General features: G+C 35.5%; 1 protein-coding gene across 2 annotated transcripts in view; it reads left to right on the top strand.

Moving 5' to 3' along the window:
- Positions 1 to 24308, top strand: part of LOC128015666 (low-density lipoprotein receptor-related protein 8-like) — a 147610-nt gene that overhangs the window by 68859 nt on the left and 54443 nt on the right. For both annotated transcript variants that reach the window (XM_052599709.1, XM_052599708.1), the window contains exon 4: positions 19690 to 19818. In XM_052599709.1, coding sequence (XP_052455669.1) covers positions 19690 to 19818 — 129 coding nt within the window. The remainder of the gene's footprint in view (positions 1 to 19689; positions 19819 to 24308) is intronic.

The following is a 24308-nucleotide window of genomic DNA, read 5'->3' on the forward strand; positions in this document are numbered from 1 at the left end:
TGACTCAGGTGCTTGTTCAAAACCAAATCTGGGATCATATGCTTGCATGATTATGAAAAATGAGGTGAGTACCTTGCTGTGATTGGGTAATAATTAATCAGCTTGATGAAGTGTGTGATTGTGTGTATTTGAAAGGCACATTTACAGTGCTGTGTGTGTGTGTGTGTGTGTGTGTGTGTGTGTGTGTGTGTGTGTGTGTGTGTGAAATTTAGGGTTGGATGAAGGGTCATTTCTTGGCTCCTCCAGCTGTTGCAGGATCGATTTGTATATATGGAAGGGTCTCTGGTCAAACTTTTTGCCTTTTTATTGTTAAACCTTTATTTCTTTATACAGACCTGAACAAGAAATATTGTTATGGTGAATTATGATAGACTTTAAGGAGCTAAATTAGTGGTGCTTGCTAATGCAACAACTTCAAATATTTTAATTTTATTTTTTATTTTTTTACTTTGTAAATGCTACAAGTAAATTTGCAGTAATTTATTGGATATTACTTTTTTGACATTATAGATTATATTTACTTGTGATTGTTAGATGACAGAACCCTAAATTAACAATGCCCTTTCAAACACCCTTTGCAACCACATAGCAACATGTTAATTCATATTTCATTGAGAAAATATAAAAATATTGTATTTCTTGCTATGCTTTAGAACGGTTGGACATTCAAACAAGTTACACTTCACATTCAGTGCTGCACACCTTTTTGTGTTGATTGAATCCAGAGAAACAAAGAGAGACTGTTTACATTGGACTTTAATCGTCTACCAAGTGAGAAAATAAAAATAAACTGTATCTGTAAGCATTTTTTTACAAGAAACACACTTTATAGAAAATATTTAACATGCTTGCAAGACCTCTGCTTCTGAGAACAATGTCATCAATCAATGTGTGCCAATGTTTCTTTATAGTTACACTCAAAGATGTAATCTTGTGTTTCTGTTCATGTTATATATAATTTCCTCCTTCATTCTCATATTCTGCATTGGAATTTTTACATTTAACTTCTGTCCCTAATGTTGCTATCAGAAATGTGTCCATCTCCAAACTCTTGAGATCACAAACCTCTTCTTGAGATTTCAGATGTAATTTGCTTTTAGCTTGTTCAGAGTAGTTTAATAAATGTAAAACATTTCATACTTTTTATTAAACTCACTCGACTTTGTGAGTAAAAAGTATGGTTGTTAAGACATAACATTTGTGGCAGATGAGTAAAGCCCTAAATAGACATTACAGTGGAATATGTTGTTTTATTTGAACATCAGCAAATGTTTCAGTGTTTATACTGAAATTCAGTGAATTTCAGTGATATTTTTTATTTTTATTTTGTTAATTGTAAGGTTTTTGTCAGTTTGCATTACCATTGTGAAATTTTTTTCATTCACAAGACTGTGTTGATTTCATATTGATAGGTGACAAGTTGAACTAGGAGACAGATGCCTGGGCCTATTATAACCTTGCACAGAGTTTTGCTACATAATTATTTTAAATATTACGGAGGCATCCAGTCAGATGCACCGGATGGGTTCAATTTCATGCTTCAGGCAGCGGTTCCCTGCAGTAATTTCCCATGTGGCCACACTCCAGGATCACTGCTGCAGCCCAAGAGCAAGCCCTAGTCTCCCGGCCACACGCTCCATTCCCGGCTGCCAGTATTAGAGGTCTTTTTTTTTTTGCTTTTGTTAATTGTATAACAAATGAAAAGAAAACAGAATACAAAAAGATTAGAAAGCTAGTTAAATTTGTTCAATTATTTCATTTAAAGAATAGATTTAGAATAGTGAGTCCTAAAGTTAGAGGGTCAAATAAAGATGGAAGAGATGTGTTTTAAACCAATTCTTGAAGATGGCTAAGTACTCAGCTGCTTGGATTGAGTTGGGCAGGTCATTCCACCAGGAGGGAACATTTAATTTAAAAGTCCGTAAAAGTGACTTTGTGATTCTTTGGGAGGGCACAATCTAGCAACATTCACTTGCATAATGCAAGCTTTTAGAGGGCACATAAATCTGAAGTAATGAATTTAGGTAAAGGGGTTCAGAGCCAGTGGTGGTTTTGTAGAAAAATGTCAATGCCTTGAATTTTATGCAGCTATTGGTAGCCAGTGCAAATTGATAAACAGAGGTGTGACGTGTATTCTTTTCGGCTCATTAAAAATTAAAACGTTCTGGATTAATTTTAAAGGTTTGAACTTAAACCATAACACTGGCTGGAAGACCTGCCAAGACTCAAACCACTGGAGTGCGATTCCTGAGATGCCCTTTGCCAGTAGGGTTGACAGGAGGATCTGGTGGTTAACCGTGTCAAAAGCAGATGAGAGATCAAGCAAGATAAGTATTGAACATTTGGATTCTGCTCTTGCCAGTCTTAGGGCTTCAGCAACTAAGAGCAATGCAATTTCAATGTCTACTTCTGAAGCCAGATTGGTTGCTGTCAAGGAGGTTGTTCTGTGTGAGAAAGGCAGAGACTTGGTTGAACACTGCTCGTTCAAGTGTTTTTGCAATGAAAGGAAGGGGAATGTTGAGGGAAAAACACCAGTGTGAGGCATATGTTAATGATGTGAGTGAGTGCAGTTACAACTGCAAGAGAAATGGCTTGAAGAAGATGAGTTGGAATTGGATCAAGCGGACAAGTAGTAGGATGATTAGAAAGGAAGAGTTTGGAGACTTCTGCCTCAGAGAGTGAAGAGAAGGATGTGAATGAGTGTATGTTTGCTGGTGAGATGTGCTTCATGGATTTTGGTGTGGAAAATTGTGCACTGATGTTTTTAATTTTATTAAAGGGGGGGGGGGGGGGTGAAATGCTATTTCATGCATACTGAGTTTTTTACACTGTTAAAGATTTGGATTCCCATGCTAAACATGGACAAAGTTTCAAAAATTAAGTTGTACGTTTGAAGGAGTATTTTTGTTCCCAAAATACTCCTTCCGGTTTGTCACAAGTTTCGGAAAGTTTTTTTCAAGTATGGCTCTGTGTGTTTTTGGTTGCCAGGGCAAGGCAACCCTGCACAGATTACCAAAAAAAAACAGCATTAAGGGACCAGTGGATGGAGTTTATTTTTACAGAGCATCAACGGAGTTGTGCAAGTGTTTTTGTTTGTTCCCTGCATTTCGAAGATGCTTGTTCACAAGGCCCAGTTTGACGACGGATTTGCGTATCGTTTATTTCTTAAGGATGATGCAATCCCAACGAAAAAGGGTCACGATCGTGTGTTGGAACCGCAGGTGGTGAGTAAAACTGCTTCAAGTATCTCTGCCTCCTTGTTAGTGTGTCCCCTCCCATGCCGAGACCCGGGTTCGAGCCCCGCTCGGAGCGAGTCGTTGCTGCTGCTGCTTTCGTTCAGTTTCAGCCTCTGGATCTGATTCTGGATCATAAATAAACGGCTGCATCTGACTGTAAGCCATGTTTTGTTTTGGATGATGGGTTTTCCCTCACGGTAATGTCACAGCTTCCACATCCTCTCAACGCAAAAGCCTATTCGCGCTCGTGATTCTTTAGCTTCGCCCACACGTCACGCCTCCAGCCGGTCGTGTTTTTCCGGGAAAAATCGGTACAGACTATCTTTCTCTTATGAATATAATAAAACTAAAGACTTTTTGGATTTATGAAGGATGCAGTACTACTCTATATGTACTCAAGATTAACAGGATATTGAGTGAAAACGAGCATTTCACCCCCCCTTTAATGAAAAAATGTCACAAAGTCGTCAACTATTAGAGTTGATGCAGGAGGAGGACAAAGGAGCAAGGAAAATGTTTTAAAAAGCATGCAAGAGTAAAACTTAAATGAAAAATTTGACAAAGAACTCTGATCAAAATTAGAAAACACTTATAGATACCTCAACGTTAGTGGAGTTTATTTGGCACTGAGATTGCGGGCAGCTCTAAAGTGTCTAATAACCTTAAACTGGAGTTTGTCCAAATGAAGGCCAAAGGTATGACCCTTTTAGCCATTGCAAGAGAAGTTGGTCATTACATCTGTGATTTCTAGAATATTGGGTTCAACACTGCAGCTGGAATTGCTCACCAGTTCAGTGCTGAAACAGGTAAGGATCTGTCTCGGCATGTTAAAAAAAGTCAGACTTAAAACATATTCTGCAGTGACCAAGCCTCTCATCAACTGAAAGATTCAAAAGTATTGGCTGAGGAGCATGTTGTGTGGAGAGAACTGGTTCTAAGTTCAGATAAGTGAACATATGAAAAATAAATGTAGTGTCCAGGGATTTTTTTCTTTCTTTTTTGCCATGCATTGGTCAGACGTACTCCGTCTGCAGTGTGTATACAGCATGTGTATGCAGTGCAGAAGCAGCAATGAGAATGCATTATTGTAATGCGAAAGCACGCTAAAATAATGAGCGAATGCGAATCTCCGCTCGCACGCAGATTTCCTTTGCTCTGTCACTAAACCAGGCACGTGTGCTCAGATACACGTTGCTCTCACCCCGGAGAGAAAACATCTCTCATTAAAACTGTGTCTTGTGCACTCGCAATTCTCTCTATGCTCACACGCTAGATATTAATTCTTTTCGCACCTTTCTATTTCTAACCTTTTCTGTTCACATCTTTTGCATCTTTTACCACGTGCAGTGTGAACGCTCTGATGCGTTAACATGGGTGCGGAAAAAATACACATCACAGACAGTGTGTGTGTACTTGGAGTTACATAGACATATGCCCAGTCTGTTCTGTTCTTGTGCTCCATTTAGGCATGCTGCATTGTGATTGGATCAGATAACAAACTGTGGTAGTTCGGGGCGTGGAAAATAGTGCTATAAAGCGATTTAGAAATCATGCACGCTCAAATCGTGACTTTATTATGATTATGATTAATTGCACAGCCCTAAATTAAAAAAAAGTTATATTTATTTTATTATTTAAGTTTCATTTATTTGGGTCTGATGGGAGACATTTTGTTTGGTGTCAAACTTAGGAAAGACTGAAGCCCAAGTGTGTAAAGAAGTCAGTGAAAGGTGGAGGAGGAAGTGTCATGGTGTGGGAAATGTTTTCTGCAGCAGGAGTTTGACCTCTTACCTTCCCTCCAAGCATTTCTCAATCAACCTGCAGTTTTCATACAACACAATGCCCCCGTAACACTGCAAAAGGAATAAAGCAATTCCTTGAAGCTAAAAACACTGAAATAATGAAATGACGTGCACAAAGTCCTGGTTTAAGCTTGATTGAAAATCTCTTGAAAATTCTTGGCTACAAAGTTATGGCTAAGAAACCTACTGTTACTGAACTATGAAAGAGACTGGAAGAAGAGTGGACTGAGATCACACCTCCACCCTGTTATTGGGTAGATCAAATTAAAATGTTATGCTTTTTAATATGTCTGATGGAGTTGCCACAAAGAATTTATTTATTTATGTATTTATATATATATATATATATATATATATATATATATATATATATATATATATATATATATATATATATATATATATAAAACAATTCTGAACCTGTTCCCTTACATGGTCCATTAGCTGAGACCTTTCTCCACAAATATATAAATTTATAAATAATGTATCCTTTAAATAATAAATAGTCACATTTTAAAACATGTTTTTGTCCCTTATATATAGCCTACTGTATGTAGGTATATAAATAAAAGTATACACATTTGTTTATAATTGTATTGTTTATTTATAATAAGATATTTGATAAGAAATATTATTTATATTGATGCATTTATTTTATGTGAATATATATATTAGGTGTATATATATTGGAAGCTGTATTCAAATTACACTTGGCTCATAAATATGACAGTGACAGGTTATATGCAAATTTGTTTGGGCTTCTTAGATTAATAATCCAGTTCAGCAACCAATTTTGAGATCCACTTTGTCTAAAACAAAGACACAATTACATATTATAATAGCTCTTCAAACTCGCTTATATCTTATAATTAACTAATCTTTGCTTTTGTTTATGTTTTCCCAGTCTGTCAGACTAATTAGTGTTGAGCTAAACCTATCAAAGACTGAGGCGTCTCATGAGAGCAGGTCATGTCAAAGTGACATTAACTGGCTGTGAAGCACTCTGGGATTTTAAAGTGGGCTGCTCAGACTGTGCAAAGGACTGGTTGGATTGGGTCAAGAGGCTTTATTCCCTGCAGGCACATTTAATTGGTAGAAGACGTAGAAACAGGGCTCTGTACTTACTTGCATGGTCAGTTTGGCAGGCATGAATGCATTTGTGGGTGTGCATTGAGTTAAAATGTATTTTGTATGCATGTATCTTCTTGTAGGGGAGGTCATAAATAAACATGTCACCTTTACAAGTTTACAAAAGCCAACAGAGGTCAGAAGGAACAGGAAGCTGTCGACTTCCCTTGTAGTCTCGAGAATAAACATCTTTAGTGTTTGCTTCGACACCGATCACTCCTGAATTGATCAACATGATGGATGAATAGCATGACTAATTGTGCCCCAATGGACAAGATCGGCAGAAAAAAGATCTGCGTTAGACATCTGCCTTAACTAAAAATGCTCTCTGAACATCCTTTGTGTGATTCCTTCAATTTCATTTTTACTTGTAATTATTGACCCTTGATCTCACCAGTTCCCTATTGATCCTTCATCAGTGCATTCAGCCTAGCGCCAGATCACCATTACAAGTCTTTTTAGGACCGTCTTGCACAGGGTTTCCATTGAATCAGCACTATGGTGTAAAGTCGGATTGATGGATTTGGCTGGATTTAAAAAAAAAAAATCTTTGTAGGAAAAATGTCAGTGTATAATACTGTACTCATTGACTTGATATCTGCAAACATTTCACATTACAAAACTGCTGTTGGTCTGGAATAATGATGTTGGTGTTTAATAATGATGTAAGGTTATTGTTGAATGAAACAATACATTGTTTGATAGAGTTGTTGCATTCAAATTTTTCTCTCAAATGTTCTCATAAACCAAATCATATTTATGTATACACAAAATCATTTTGAGCCCATTCTGAGCGACCCAGGCAGACAAATATTCCTTTTAAATATTCCATATTCCTTTTACTCTTAAAGAGGCAGATGCTTTCATTAGTTCAGCCTTTGTTGTGTGTTGAGTCACCCACTTAAAGTTTCAAAAGAGAATTACAACTGTGCTTTTGTAATAAAACAATTGTTGATTTATTGCTAATTAATTATTGAGTAAAGCAGAGATTTTCCCATGTCATGCTCCACTGTCTACATCATTGCATCTGCTCTTTTTAAATCTGAATTCATTGGAGATGTTCCAAATGTGGAATCCTATTTACATGCCCTCTGGCAAGGGACAGCTAAGTTCATTTGGTGTGATTTCAATAGATGAGAATCATCTGTGTCTGGCTCGGTTCAGAAAATGCTTTGATGCACACTGGGCATCAGAAAGCGACCTGCAGCTCTTGACCAGAGCATACAGAGCCTAAAAACCTATATATTGGGGAACCGTCATTATAAACCCAAGATGAGTGCCAAACATTTGAAGTGATGTCATTTGACTTTCAAAAGTGCCTGCAACATTAATGATTCATGGGAGTGTAGTATAAATCGCAGGCGTGATTGCAACAAAAGAAGGGTTGACTTGTTTTTCATGCATTTTGCTTGAAGAGTTGCTACATCACAATCAAAAACCCTAGAAAACAGCTTCTTCACTTTGGAAGTCAAAAACAATGACGATACACATTTATTATACAAAGCTGAATGGTGATTCAAATATGTTTTTGTACTCTCATGATGTTATCAAAATAATTTGAGAATTCCGAAAGAAAAACATTATTTTGGAAGACCAAAGGGATTTGTATTCAAATCATCTTTATTTGCATGTTAGAATATATTAAATCGTTTTTGATTTTGGTTTTGTCCTCTTGAAGAAATATTTAGTCATGAATTATTTAAAGCATCCATAGGGCACTGTGCCATTTCTTTTGTTATTTTTCCACCGGTCTTGATTTTTCCCTGACATTATGATTTCTAATTTCTTTTAAATGTGCTGTTTAAATATCAGCTTGTTCAGAAACATCCCCCCATGTGCAACGATCCACTGTATTTCCCCTCTCATTGTTAAGATTATGCCTCCAGTGGGGCAAATCTGTAGAGACCCATTTGAGAGCCAGAGAATGTGTAATTAAAGCAAGGCAGAGACTATCGATTTACAGTTTATAGGATTCCTGTCATGTGTTTGCCCTAGACATCAATTTAGGGCCGTGCTTGTGTGTGCACACAGACAAGGGTAGCCGATCCCAATGTGCTGTTTTGTTCGATTGCTGGCTAGTGTGTGTTTGTAGCTTAAGCCCTCCCAGCCTAGATCTATTCAGTCCCAGGCATATCCCATGGTTTAGTACCCCGTTTTTCAATAAGTTGCGTGTTTGGGGAGAAGTGTGTCTTCAAATGTCTCACCACAGGCTAACGAAGCTATAATTGTGGTACTGCCTGTGTGTCATTTTTTTAAACTGTCATTTGTGCTGGATCAGCATGTCTGCTAACAGCAAAGATGTTATTAGTGACATGTGACGCACTTCATTTGTCTAGACACACCCCTGCCCACCCGCTTTTTTTTTATCAGCATCTTTCTTTGTTTTTCTGTTGCTTCTTTTATTTGAAGTGCAAAGGTTGCACAATGGTACAGTCATGGTGTCAAATGGTAATACCATAGTTCTGTTTACACAGTTTCATAAAACAGTGGTATATTGTGACCTTTTACTCATTTATTTCTTATCTGCAGCTATCTGCAAGTGCATTCTTTATTTTATCATTCATATTACATGTTTGTAATTTTTCTGAATGGTGATCAACCTCCTTTTACAAAAAGAAAAAAAGGAAAAAAAAGACACTGAAAATAATAATTCTTGGCATAAAAATTATATAATAATATAATTGCAATATATTTGTATTTTTTTATTCGTATACAATTGTGTAAAAAAAATTGGGAGGATTTTTTATTTTTTAAAGTTTCATGTTTTTGTTTATCAAGTTTGCATTAAAAACAGTAATGTTGCAAGATGGAGAGTCTGAATCTGTGCATGTAAATATATAGCCTTTTTTCAAAGAATGGTATGTATCCAAAAACATGGTAATTAAAAATTTAATGTAATTTATTTTAATCCAAAGCGAATTACATTGCATTCAGGCTAACAATTTTCTCCTAACATTTGTTCCCTGGGATACGAACCCCCAACCTTGCGCTTGCTAACGCAGTGCTCTACTACTTGAGCTACAGGGACACTATAATAATAGTAATACCATGATACATTTTTATTTGAGTGATAATATAGTCTTCAGTGTTAAAGTACCATCCTTTTATTACCTCCTCTTAGTGAGATTGTGTGGAGTAATATTGTTTATGAGACGCTGTTGATTGTATTATACTTTATTGCCATCAAAATGTCTATAACCTCCCCGCCAGCTGATTTTCCTGCTGTCATGAGTGTGTGGCGCTTCCTCTCTCTTTCTTGTGCTGTCTTCATTTTCATCCCTTCTTTCTGCCATATTTTTTTCATCTTCCCCCAACGCTCTGTTGATCTCTGTCCATTTCTATCCATCTCACTCTGATTTGTATCACATTTATTCCCTTATGGGTTGAGTGGTGAAGTGAAGAGGAGACACAGGAGAGTTTTATTGATATAAATGGCAGCTCTGTCTCCTCTTGCATTACAGAGCAGCCGTCTTCTATGAAACACTCACACTGTGGATTCCCCTTCCACTTTAATCTTCTCCCCTTGCCTGAATGAATGTAATTGTTGTGATTTTCTACCTCTCATCAATTAAGGGGGAAGTCGTGGCCTAATGGTTAGAGGGTTGGACTCCCAATCGAAGGGTTGTGAGTTCTAGTCTCGGGCCGGACGGAATTGTGGGTGGGGATAGTGCATGAACAGCTCTCTCTTAGGTGCTTAGGTGCCCTTGAGCAAGGCATCGAACCCCCAACTGCTCCCCGGGCGCCGCAGCATAAATGGCTGCCCACTGCTCCGGCTGTGTGCTCACAGTGTGTGTGTGTGTTCACTGCTCTGTGTGTGTGCTTTTCAGATGGGTTAAATGCAGAGCACAAATTCTGAGTATGATTCACCATACTTGGCTGGACTTGTCACTTCACTTTCACTTTTAATTAAATGTATTTAATTTTAGGCACAATTGATGTCATCTTATTACTTTGGGTCAAAAAATATATATTATAATTTGAACGATAAACTGTTTATTTAATTAAAATCACGCATTAAAAATTGAAAGCCGTTAAAGCTGTTATCAAATGTTTTTCTTGTCTAAAAAGGATCATTGTTCATGACATCACAAGTCTTCACCCCGCCCCCCCCACCCAAATAGTATTGAGTGTTTATTGATTTTGTGTTATTAGCATAATTGGTGAAAAGCACCATGATGGAAACATTACTATAGCATAGCTGGAGTCCACACCGGTTTTCAGCAAATTTTAATTAATTTCTCTCATTCTACTGTACAGCGGGAGTTGGGGGGGGGGGGTGTCCTGTTTATAGATTTTTTGTCAACTTGGTTTCAGCCTCTCTTTGTCTAAAAGCAAAACTTCTGATAATCTGATGGGTTTTATGAATTATGATTGCCCAGAAATTTGCCATGGAATGGAGCTCAATATGTATTTTTTATTTGTTTTTAAGCTGTATTATTATCAGATATTCAAGCACATTTTTAGATTGAAACCTGCTGCATTATGAGTCATTAGAATAGTCTCAATTTTCTTTAATGGCAATGGTATTCCTTTGTGAAAATAAACTTTGCTTAATTGTGTTGAATGTGCACTTGTACTTTAAATCTTATAGGGTTCATGGACTGAGAAATCAAAATTCCCTTGATCTTTTAACATTTAAGAGGTCATTGTACTATAAAAAATATTCTGTACGTTTCAGAGTACAAAACTTTCTTAGTCTAAAAGTTAGTCTTACACAGTGTTGGGGTAGTTACTCAAAAAATGCAACTAGTTACTAGTTACTTCTGTAAATTGTAATGAGATTACTAGTTACTGCATTTGAAAAAGTAACTTCACTACTTATTACTTTACTTTTTTTATTTTTTAGGGAATTTTTTTCCAAATTCTGTTTTCCGTTTTAATTTTTCTGGATTCCATTTTTTTTTTTTCAGTTTTATTTTTTTCTCAACTCCTTTCTAATGGTTTAACTTAATTGTATTAATCAAAACGAAAAAGAAAATTTATTCACTATATCTTAGATTGTTTTTTAGCATGTGTAATTATTTAAATGCATAAAAACAACTTCATTTATTAAATTTTCCTAAAATAGCCTTATGAAATGTTTTTTTCCCCTCAGAAATTTTGTTGTGTATTAACATTTTTCTGGTTATCAAATGAAGGCATAAAACATTCATTTAGATTTTCTTTTAAAAACTGAAAATTAAGCAAACTTTATTTTTTGGTAAACAAAGGGGATTCACTTTTTATAAAAATAAAACATGGAAGAAATGTTAAGCAGGAGATGCTTTAAAGCACGAGAAATAGAGGTTTCCCCAATAACAAAACACAATAACAGCTCACAAACGCTGCTTTATCAGGCATATAACATGCAAGTCTTCCTTCAGAAATACAGTGATATAAAAACACCTGTGTCTCGTTTTGATTCTTAAACATATTAATGTAAGGAATTATTATTATTATTAAACATGCAGTACGTACTCAATGTTTATTCAACAAAGCCTTTTGGAAAATCGTTTAGTTTTAAAATCATGACAAGTCTCCAAAAAAAATAAATCTATGGGAAACACATCCCACATCACAACCACCTGAGCCCAACTTCAGTCTACTCATCACCTTGCCTTTAACTGCGTTTGTAGAAGGCACCGCAGCCAGAACGATATAAACAACACAGACCGGTGCACCCGATGAAACCGTCTATAAGATGACATTTCAGCACTTGACAAACGGAGAGCGACTTCTACATAGCACTTGAAGCACAGCGGTGCAATTGCTTTACATGCAATGTTGGGAAACGCACTTCAAACAATAATGAACAATCGTAAAATTACTTGTAGAAAACCCTCTTAAGCGCTAAGATCAATCGTAATCGGGAAATCCGGCCCAGAACTTTACACACAAGCAAACACGGCATGTGTAATGTAGGAAAGCATGTTCCTATAGTCTTGTAAAGTAGTGTAGTTACCAATATTATTAGTGTAATCCGTTACTTTACTTCATTACCCAAAAAAGTTATAGTAATATAGTTACTGTAATCTGTTACTTTGTAACTCGTTACCCCCAACACTGGTCTAAAAACAGCTTGTTTTGAAGCCAATATACCAAAACGAAGTTATGGAGTGTGCCACTTTATGACATAATAGTGTGGCTAAGAACCGCCTCTACAGAAGTAGATCAACACCTACTTCTATATCACTGGCTGTTTAGCCACGCCCACCGATTCGAGGACATAGTTTAAATAGCGAGAGATGCAAAAACAGGTCTATACTCAGAAACCAAATTATAAAAATGATAAATTAGAATTATAAAATAGAATTATCCCTTTAATCCCGCTCAAAATGAAACAGTGTTAAACAAATGTAAAGAAATCACATGTGCTTACATGCTAATACAGACAGTTTCCAGCACGCACAGAGGTAAACAGAGGTGATTGAAACCTCTCAATCAAAAGTGCCACACACAAAGCCTGAATTACCAACCGATCTGTAGATAATCAGGATGGTTTTAACAGTCTCACTCCATTGATCCACTTGTCTCATTTATTGACACATTTGCCACTAAACTAGGGAAGAGATTTCTGATTAACACAAAAAAAGTGCTTTAATAACCTGATGCAGGTGTGTGTGTGTGTGTGTGTGTGTGTGTGTGTGTGTGTGTGTTGCTATGTAGGTATAATGACCAGCTCAGTTTTGACCTGAATCCATCTTAAACCCAAACACTTTGATCCCATTAACAGGAATGCTGAGATCATTTCAGCATTCTGTCCACGTTGCTCCTGTGGGCCTTGGCCACTATAATCTAAAGGTGCCTGTACTATATGCTAATGTGATTTTGATTAACTGCATCGCTAATGTCACTGAGAGGTGGGGAGAGGGGGAGAAATTTAAGAGTTTATCATGGTGAAACCCCCCAGTCATATTTAGCTTTGTATGGGGGACCCTGATTAATTCTGATGTCCTAACCTGACAGGAAATTGCTATGCTAATCAATTTGTCTGGCGACTCTTTAACATTTAAAGAGGGACTGAGTGAAGCTAAGGGGAGGTGCTACATTTTTCTTACATACTATACAAACTGTACATCATAGTAAGGTAGAAAGACATAAGAAGATGAGCATGCGTTGCAACATTGCATCCCTTATAAAATAGGAGTACACTTAAAAATACTTTTATAAATTACTTATGGAATTTTATTTTTTTCAAAGAATAAATGCATTATAATTTAAAATGATATTAAATGCTTTTAGCTAAACTTTTGACTTAAGTAGGACGTTTTTAAGTAGGACATCATCTCTTGTCTTTGAAATACAGTATGGTTTAAGTTTACTGCAGAATTTTGTCATTTTGTCAATCATTCATAAAAATAATTACACCTGTAATTTCATATTAATTTCATATTAATTAATGATTTCTTGTAATTTCTATTGAAACTTGTGTGTCATGTATTTAAATTATTTTATGAAGTTGCATTTTAGGACATAAAAAAATATTTAAAATGTAATATTGAATAACAAATTACAGTTAAATTTATAATAAACTTTAGTTATGCTTTAGTATGTTAGGATGTATTCACACCAGGAAAGGCTGCTAGTTTACTTGGTTTTCTCCAGACCAAATACAATGTTGTTTGGTGTAGTTAATTTTCACACTTCCCTTTTTACACGTGAACCAGAAATTGTAAACAAAACCACACATGTGCTAAGGTCTTCCATTCATTGGACAGATATTCTTAAGCATACCAGAGTAATTTTGGAACCGTGCCGTGACCACCTTATCATCTGGGTTTCGCAGTGGTTGTTTGGTCCACTCCCAAGTGCGATTGCTGATTGCCCAAAAGATCCCCACCAAGGGGGGAAATGAACTTGAGTTAAATTCAGTTGAACCATACAGACAGGTGTGAATACACCCTTAGTCAACACATCAAATTAAGTGAACATCTTTAGAGCACAAAGAATACTAATACATAATGAATTAGATTTTTCTTTAAAGTAAATTTTGACATTACAAAGTGCACTTTTTAAAAAAAGTGTACTTAAGTATGTTAAGTAAGAGTGATAAAAGTCTAAAGTCTAAAACTATCTTTACACTTAGGTGGCCTTTCATTTCATCAGCATCATATTCTTAAAAAAAAGGCTTAAATGAGTCATGAACTCCCTTTTTTTTATAATTTTTCACTGTTTTCTGAGGGTCACTTATATTGTTATCATTTACATTTAAAAAAAAAATCATAATTTAGAAGCTATTTTCTGTCCTCATCAGAACACTCTGTTTGACAGCCTACATCCTACATAGATGGACAATGCAGTGATTTAGGTTAAAAATGCATAAATACATATTAAACCATCTCTAATAACAGAGCAACAGTGACAACAAAATAAAAACATACTCACGTTTGTGTGGTGCAACATTACTGTTGGATCCAATATAGTCGGGAAAGCATGGTCTTTTAGTTTTAATCTTTCTGAAAATCCTGCATTAAACTGTGCTGTTTGAAAAGGAATCTGCGGAAAAATTAAGTGAACAAAGGACTGAGTTAATTAATTAAACTAAAAATTAAATAATTAAATAATTCATTTATATTATGCCTTCACTTTTTCTATACTCTTATTACCCATAAAGTGTGCGTAAAGTTATTATTATAGAATATGCATGCATGACCACTGCGTGTTTAGGGAAATATTTATTTGTGTTGTTTGTTTTTTTTCTAGTTTTTGTTAGATTGTTCTCTGTGATTGAGATAAATGTTGCATAAATGTATCATCCACACAAATTACTGAACCTTATCATTTAAAAAAAAAAAAAATAATAATAATATATATATATATATATATATATATATATATATATATAGTATTTTTAAAAGGACGTTAACTGTAGTTAGTTGTTAACTATGCAAACATTGTGAGATTAATAGTAATGAATAATAAATGTTTGTCTTATATTTTTATACTTGTCTCTGCATATTAAGTTGGACTATGAAAAAGTAATTCAGCATAAGAAAAAACTGTGTACTCCAACCATTATAACCGTCTTGAAACTCTGGGATTGTGGAGCAGAATGCTGCTGGCCTTGACTGTGCTGGACAGAGCTGTATCTGTAGATCAAAAGGGTTCTCCAGAAAGCTGTCGATAAGGCAGTCAATAGAGCTGCCTCTTCTTGTTGGGCGGCATCTGAGTGTGCAGCCGTCAGCATTTGTGATAAAGGTATATCTCTTGGAAGTCCTGGAGGTTCATAGTCTGATTAAGAATGACTTTCCCAAGGACTAACACAACTTTTTGTACCCAAACTCACACCTTTTGTAGGCCTGGAAGGTGGAGGCAGGAACCAGTGAACATTTAAATAATTTTAATAAACAAACAGAAAACTTAAAGTAAATCGATAGCCCCTCACGGATGATGGCTGCGCACAAATAAAACAAAATAAAGCAGCCCAGGCCTGGTCCTCTCTTGTCTTGCACTGTCATCACTTCTCCTTTTATCCTTCTAGAGCTCCTCTGTGGGACTCGAGACTGGTGAGTGCCACAGGTGTTGTGCATTATCACTTTCTCCACCGGCCTTGATCCGTTCTCATGGCTCTCTTTAACACCAGCCACACACGATAATGCTATATTGGCTCAGACAAGTTAAGTTCAGGCACAGATGTTGCATGACTGGGTCCTGCCTTGTAGTCAGTAGTTCAATTCATCCCAAAAAGTGTTTACCAGAGTTCAGATAAGCAGGTTTGTGTATTTTTATGTTCAGGCCTTCAGAATTATGTATGATTTGTTGGTATCGGATGAAAAATGACTGAGCTGCACCCGTTTGATGTCGACATTCTGCAAAGTCAATTTCGAGAAAAAAATTGAGTTTAAGTTTTCGGAAGGTTCCAAAGCAAAATCACAGATCAATGTTGCATGTTTTCCTCCAATTTTTTTACTAATTATAATTACTATATTAGTAATCACAATATAGCAATTTTTTATTTTATCTTTGTTGTTATAAGAACAGATGCAAACAACAACAACAACAACAACAGTAGAACGAATGTAAGAAAGAAACAAATAATGCATTACCTTTTTCATGCACTTTGGATGACAGTCACCGTGAGAAGCTTTTAGAAAACGTACAAATAAAGGTAATTTTTAAACATCTAAAATTATTATTTAGAGCATTGGGATCTCTAGACCAGGGCTTAAGGAACACATTTTTTGTGAAAATGTTTCACTTTTTTGTCTGTAGCTCAAAATTAGACATTACGACTCATTTTGCCAACACGGGTCACATGCACTGAGAGAGACTGCTCTACACTATGATTATATAAATTTATTAGTTATGGACATACTGTAGTTGGAGTAGCCAAACCATTATATGTGGGGTATCCAGATATTTTTAGCCATTATAGGCTTATGCAAACTTCTGATGCATTTAGGTAAATGAGAAAGGAGTAATGGAAGATCCTTCAATGGCCACTTAGACACGCATATTCTCACCACTCACAAGAATGCCTGAATTTAGTTGACTGTGAAATCACTCGGACGTCATTGACTGAAACCGCCTCCCTAATATAATGTGGTTTGTGCAAAGCTAATGATTATTTCTTTGAGCGTACTGAGGCGCATCTGAGAAATTTCATTTCCCCAGCTTAGATTAACAATGTTTCACCCGCACCGAGAAAATAATTTACATTATTAGATAAATATGTTAATCTAATCTCACCCGTTCCCTGTGGTACTTCCATAACTTAATTTTCCCAGGAGGAACTGCATTGCAGTCAGGGTGAGTTGAACCGTGCACAGTGTACGAGTGGAGCTCTTTCTTATTTTGTCTTCATAAAGAAATAAACATGAATTTCTGCTTTGTTATTGTAGTTTATCCCACTGTCAGTCAGTTTCCTATCATTCTCTGAGTTTAGGGCCACAGGCCTTGCGTGGTTGTTTGAGAGTGTTTCTAAAAATCGTCAGGGAGTGCATCAGTCTGAACTCACCATCTTTTGAGTCTGAGTTGACCTCTGGCTCATTGTGCCTGAGAGAACGTGTTGAGTTCATCACTTTCTTACAGTTAAATCCACTGAACCTTCATCTGTCAGAGCAGTGTGGGTGTTATTCTGATGCCTCTTAGAATTATAGAACGATCAGAGAGGTCTTGAGGTGTTATTTGCTGTTGGCAATTTTTTTCTTGATTTATTATAATAATGTATTTGTTTTTTTAATATTATATTCTTGAACTGAGGATTTATGCTGTCAGTGTCTGAAACTCTTTGAAGATGCAGGTGATATTTTTTTGCAAGCTTACAAAGATTCTGTCTCTAAATTGATCCGCTCCACTGCTACAGTCATCAAGCATCAATACTCAGAAATCATTTTACAATTTAAAATAATCATTTTATGTATTTATATTTTAAAAGTCTTCGTTTTCATGTGAACCTTCACAAATCTTGCTAATATGCTGATTGGGTGCTCAAGAAACATTTGATATTAATATCATTGTTGAAAACATAGGGCTCCTAACCAAAAGTTGTGCAGGTTAATATTTTGTGGAAATAGTGATACATTTTATCTTTTATGAATAGCAGTTCAAAAGAACAGCATTTATTAGAAATTGAAAATGTTGTAACTTTACTATCACTTCCGATCCATTCAATGCATCTTCCTAAATAAAAAACTATATTACTAACACCAAATGGTAGTGTGTGTGTGTGTGTGTGTGTGTGTGTGTGTGTGTGTGTGTGTGTGTGTGTGTTTGAGTGATAATGCAATCATTTCATTGAGTTTTTATGTTATGAATTAATTCATTGTTTGAATTGATTCACAAAAGTGAATTCTAGCAACTCTTAACACTTCTTTGAAGTTTAAATCAGAGACGCTATTAAAACATCCGTCTTAATGTTTTCATAAGGAAGGATCATAAAACTAACCTAATGATGGTCTTAAGGAAGTGTAACAAGCAGGTTAAAGTACATTAAAATAATGTTGATATTCCCAGTGTGGTGTTTATTTTACACTGATTGTGGTGCCGTTGCAAACATCTGTGAGTGTTTTGCTGTGTGAACTATAGGAAACCAGGGCTTTATGGGCAGTGAATGAAAAATCCCTGTGGGCACAGTAGTCTTCAGGGTTAGCGAGGAGAGAGAGGTGATAAGACTGAGTTACCCATGAGGCTGTGCTATCTCTAGCAGTCAGCCAGACAGTAAGAATGGGTCATTCAGTTTATTCAGACACATGCTGACAAGCCACAAACACACCCGCTAGCACAAGCACATAAAAAGGCTATTCAAACAAACCCGCTCTGTCAAATACATTTCCCTAGTCGTACACCAACAAGGCTTGCGGTGTTAGGTTAATCTCAGGCCTTAAATGGGACTTTTTGCCTCTGACAGTCTTAGATCCACTATGGCTTCCACAGATGAGGACTGGGCCTCAATCTGCAAAGCCACAATGGCCGTGTGCTGATGAAGAGATATATCAAACGAGATTCACAGCTGTCTTTTTCCCATTTCTTCAGAGAAGTCTGTACAATAGTGGAATCCAGCGAGAGACATGGCATTCATTTTTATGATTATAGATAGGGTTCAGACAACAATGGGCTGCAGACACAGATTCGAGTTGTCAGAGAAGGTGAGAAGGTCTTCATGAATCTTCTTTTATACACTGAAAATTACTCAAAAGACTGAAGAATGGAAAAGAGAGAAATCAGTCTAGCTGCTATTGATTTGAAGTTGGGTTCCCAGACATGTGGAGATGTATAATTTATGGAGCTGTCTTGGGAATGCTTTTTTGATCTGGGATGAAACTTAAATATGTTTCAATGGCCTTCGATTTTGGCTAAAAATAATATGTAAATGTCTCATTGGTGTTATATTGTTTAATATTTTTGTAAAAGTTTTACATCAAAAACAATTACACATTACAAAAATGTTATCATTTATTGAGTCATAGATTTATTTTTATTATTTTATTATAAATAAATATTTTTTTATTCAGCAAGGATGTTACATTTGTCAATAAAGACATTTAAAGAAATCATATTTTAAATAAATGCTCAATGGTTTCAAAATATAGCATATAATTATAGTTTTCTATAGTTAGTTATTGTAGTTTTCCAATAACTTTCTATTCACCAAAATTCACCTAAAAAAAAAATCTCCATTTCTACAAAAACATTAATCAGCAAGTTTTCAAAATGATTGATAATAAGATTTTTTTCTTGAGCACCCAATCTAGTGTGGCTTTTAAATGGTCATATGTCTCTGAAGACTGAAGTAAAGACTGTGGAAAATTAAGCGCGTCACATTTAAAATTATATTGTTTTTACTATATTTTTGATCAGTAGCGAGCAGACTTCCAAACACATTTAAATATTCTACAATTCTACAATCTTTTAATAGTATTGCATTTAGAGATATAGAAATCTAAGATAGTGTCAATAAAATCTTTTTGTATGAAAATTTGTCCTTGTATTGTGAATTTGATTTGTTGGATGACTGTATTGACCGATCAGCGTCCAGGAATATGCCTTTTGGCATTAGTTGATCTTTTATTCTTAAACCTTTTCTGTGTTGCTTTCACTTACAGGTCGACAGACGTGCCCCCCAGAGAAGTTTGACTGTGGTGGCTCAACAAGCAAATGTGTGTCATTGTCATGGCGCTGCGATGGTGAACAGGACTGTGAAAATGGAGCAGATGAGGAGCAGTGTGCTGCAGGTAAGTCCAGGGAGGAAAGAGAAAGAGAGAGAATATCATTAAGAATAGGTGCTGTCTGGCACAGGCACAGTCAGGCATCAGAGTGGTGTGTGTGTGTTGCATTGTGTTTATTGTGTGTGTTTGCCATTACTGTAGCTGATTATACTTTCATCATGTCCTCATAATGTGCAGGGTAGATACTACAGAATGCTCTGGATCATAAAAAAAGGTGGGCTGGTTTTTCTGTTCAGACCCCCAGCAGTTAGTTCTTGCATTGATAAAGTGTCACAGCGGGTGAGAATGAGTGTGTTATGAATATAAATAAATAGAAATTCTGCTTACACATGCACTTCCTCTCTCTCCTTTCGTCTCTCTCACACACTAACACGCCCGCACGCACACAATAATCCTAATGCAGGTATTTCAATTTAATATTAGATTATAAACAATATTGATTTTACTTTGCTCTTTGACATGCAACCTATACAAACATTGATTCTCCAGCTATCTCTTTTATGGAAGTATTATGTATTATACATTTAGCCTTTTAAATCCTTTCAGGATCTTTATCATTATAAAAAAAACTCCTAAGTACCGCTGAAGGGGTCATGGATAAAAGCAAATCCTGCATTTGTGAATTGCAGCTAAAAATTGGCAGGTTAGTTTAGTATGGCTCAATATTTTCTTTACTAATGCACCTGTTGATAATTATTAATATTACAGTGTTTATATTGCTGTTTTTTTTTTTTTCTTGTGATTCCTATCTGTGTTTATACTCTACGTGTGCGGCAAGCAAAGGGATCTAGTGTGTGTAATGGATTCAAGAATTAGTTCATGAAGTGTAAATGCACATACTTTTTTATGCTTGTTTGCACAAAACAACAATTAACAAATTCCAACAATTCCAAAGAATAAACCTTTGCATACACTATATTTTAAAAGTTTGGGATCAGTAAGATTTTAATTAAATTAAATTAATACTTTTATTCAGCAAGGTTACAATAAAGTGATCGAAACTTTTACCAAGTAAAAAAAATTAAATGTAAAAAAAAAACTCAATCTGAGTGACCACTTTATTTATAAATGAATTCCAGGATTTTAATTCAAAAGGCATTTGAAATTTTTATATGAAATAATTTAATTATCATCGCTCACACAGAACAAAATGAAGCAGTTTTGATTGGAAGCTTTTATTCTGACACATTTAAAGGTGTTAAACATTTAAAGAAAGTCAGTTTCAATAAAGACGTTTATATATATCCGTGTATTGCATAGCTTCAATTTTCTTCATGAAATTCAGTTTTCTTCTTGAAGATTTGTGCATCTCTAAATAGATTGGTGTTGTATTGTCAAATCAAATGCAAAAATTGTATGCGTGTTACTTACTTTGTATTTAAAAACCGATGAGATGATGCTGGCAGGACGTAAAGAATTGTTTATTGTAAGTGTTTCTCTGTTCGCCATTATCCAGTAATGTCTAAAAAATACATACATCACAATTGAATTGCATTGTTGTGTTCATAATATGTAATTATCCTGCCTATTATCCAGCCTAGACACGTGTGCCTTTCCTATCTCCAAACACAGCCGAGTAAGATCTCTTGTCCTTGTCACTATGGGTTTACGCTTTCTCTTCTACTTAATCATGTAATAATGAAAAACAGGACACGTCTTTCAACTCTAGCTTGATCTTTTTATGGTTTTCCATTTTCTGACTATTAGCTGTCTGATTAGCAGCGTGACAAGAGTTTGTGTATCTCTGTGGATTTATAGCTGTGATTTGCGTGCCGTACAGTCCTGCGCTGAACTGGAAAATAAGAGCATTAACGCCACTGTAATATTTCATTGTGCTGCTGATTATAATTGATTTCCTGCTTGATGTCTGGTCCTGAGACTTCTAGCTAGTTTTTATTCTAGAATAACCTGCAGGACTGCTCCTTTTGATTTATAATTGAAGATGTTAAGGCACGGCCTATGAATACATATTACTCTTAATGCTGTACAGCCCATAACTTCTGAAGAATCATGTTTTACTCAAATCACATTTTCAAATCAGTCACCTCCCTGTGAACCAGAAGCTCATCAATCAGATGTGACATAGAAGTGATAACAGGGATGAGAGTAATTATTTTATTTATTGTGAAAAATGTTTAGCTGTTGGCTGTTTTGCATCAGCCATTTTTAAAATGTTGTATTTTGATTAATGTAAATATACTACTCTTTCTTATTTGTAGAGCAGGTAGTTCTAACCCTGGCTGAATGGCAGTGGTTTGCATATGCATCCATGCTGCTCATTCCCTTTATCCCCTCTGTTACTGCCATGGTGGTGGGTTCACAATTTATCTTAAGGCACATGGACATTCATTTCCCTCCCTTGACTTATTCCTCATTATTTGCAATTATATACATACATTACCCTACTTGCTTACATACATTGCACCTGGGTTATGTTGAATTGGAATGCAAGATGTTTTTAAATGTATGCTTTATCCATGTTATGCTGATAGTAGTGGTATGTTGTTTGATTTGGTCCCGGGTCAGAGCGACTTCTAAACATTATTACAGTTACAGTTGAAAACTGTCCCGCTTAATATTTTTTGCATTTTGCATAAATTATTAATTAGATTAGTTATTATGATAAATAAAATTATGGTTCTAAAACCAGAAAATACATATTTATATTTAAATTTTAACTACATTTGTATTTATTTTTAATGTTGTCATTTTTTGTAACGTCACACTGATTCCTGTTTTCCTCTGATTTCCTTTTTTTTTGACAGAAGTTCAGGCTTTTTTTTATTATTTATTAATAATTTTATAAATAATTCACCCCAGTATGACAACATGTAACGATGACAGTCAACAAGCATTATTATGTAAAAAGATGTGTAAATAAAGTCAGCAAGCTGCAAAACACCAACAGCGTTTATTCATGTTGCAGTTGCATGCTGGGAAGTTGGAAATCAGCAGTGTTTGTTAGAAGCCTCTGTTAAACTAGTTGAAGAACATTTGGGGGAAATGCGTTGGTGGTGTTATGTATATTCAAAGTTGTTCCAAATTCTTAGTACCTTGTTGGCTGGTAAAATGTAATAGCTTTTTTTACATTATACATAATGCTGAAAAACATAATACTGATTTAGTGCTTTCTTTTGCTGATTGGGGCAACAGTCCACTTTCAGTGGGTTTACCAGACTCCACACATACATCTAAAACCTGCTGCACGCACAAAGCCCTTTGTAGTCTACTAAAGGTTGGAAGATTTACATAAAACACATCTTGGGGAGTTCCAGACATGAATAATATACCTTCTAACATCACTTTCCCATTTTTGTAGAAGAAAGGCACTATTTTCTCTCCAACTCAGCTGTGTCCTTTTGCTCTTTGCTTTCTCTTTCCCCTCTATTACCTTAATCTCCAGATACACTGCGAAGAAAGCTTTTAAGTATAAATTATTATCAGTAACCTGCATTAAAAATGCACAATCAAAGTGCCCTTTGCTCTTGTGGAAGCCCTATGAAGACAATTTGAAAGGTTTTAATTCCCAAAACTGAGTTTAGACAGAGAGAGGAACCCCTGCTGAGGCAGAGCTGTGGCGTTTAGCTCCTTATGAGGGAGGAGTTCCTTGACGTGAGGGAAAAAAGCATTGAAGCCTCAAACGTGTGAAGTTTGATTGCTGGTTGCATATTTTATTAATAATAAATGCACATCTTTGTGCTGATAAGGTGCAGTGCCATATAAACACAAACATATACTTTTCTGACTTTAGACATTCTTCATATTATTCACAGTTTTGTTTGAAATTGAATTGGTCTGGTCAAACTGACAGCATGATTATAGAAGCTGTGAAGGGACGTTCTCACTGTGTATTTATGTTGATTCAGTAATAATATGTACTAATTATTTTGAGAAAAATACCTTAAAACAAGTAATATATACTTCTCTATGCAAAAATATCTAGCTGTGATAAATTAATGTTTTGCTAAGCAGCTCAAATAAAACTTAAATAACTAACTTGTTAATCTTAACAAGATTGTTCATTCAAAAAATGAAAATTAATCATGTACTCATGGCCTTATTTCTTTTAAAAACTCTGGCCGCCTTCTGTGGAAAAACAAAGATATTTTGAAAAGTGTTGGTTACTAATCAGTTTTGGTGTCCATTGACTTCTATTGTATGGACATGAAAAACTAAACAAAAGCAAAAACTATATATCTTCTATAAACCACAGAAGAAAATCGTACAGTTTTGGAACAACATCATGGAAAAATATCGTTCTGCCAGTCAATGAATTTTAGGTTTTGTGTGTATTAAAAATATTTTTTTTCATACCAAAAATAATAACTATATTAGAGTCCACAACAACCGAGCATTCTGTTTGTTATAAGCGCACACTGCAGTTATGTCATCTGCTGCTTTAAATGCTCAAGTTTGAGTTTTAAATTCTGATTGGCTGTTAGTGTTTTTGCCGTTCATCAAATGGAAGTAAAATGTTCTTAATGTGATTCCAACAA

Source organism: Carassius gibelio, chromosome A6 (genome assembly GCF_023724105.1).
Source record: "Carassius gibelio isolate Cgi1373 ecotype wild population from Czech Republic chromosome A6, carGib1.2-hapl.c, whole genome shotgun sequence".
Classification (NCBI taxonomy): Eukaryota; Metazoa; Chordata; class Actinopteri; order Cypriniformes; family Cyprinidae; genus Carassius; species Carassius gibelio.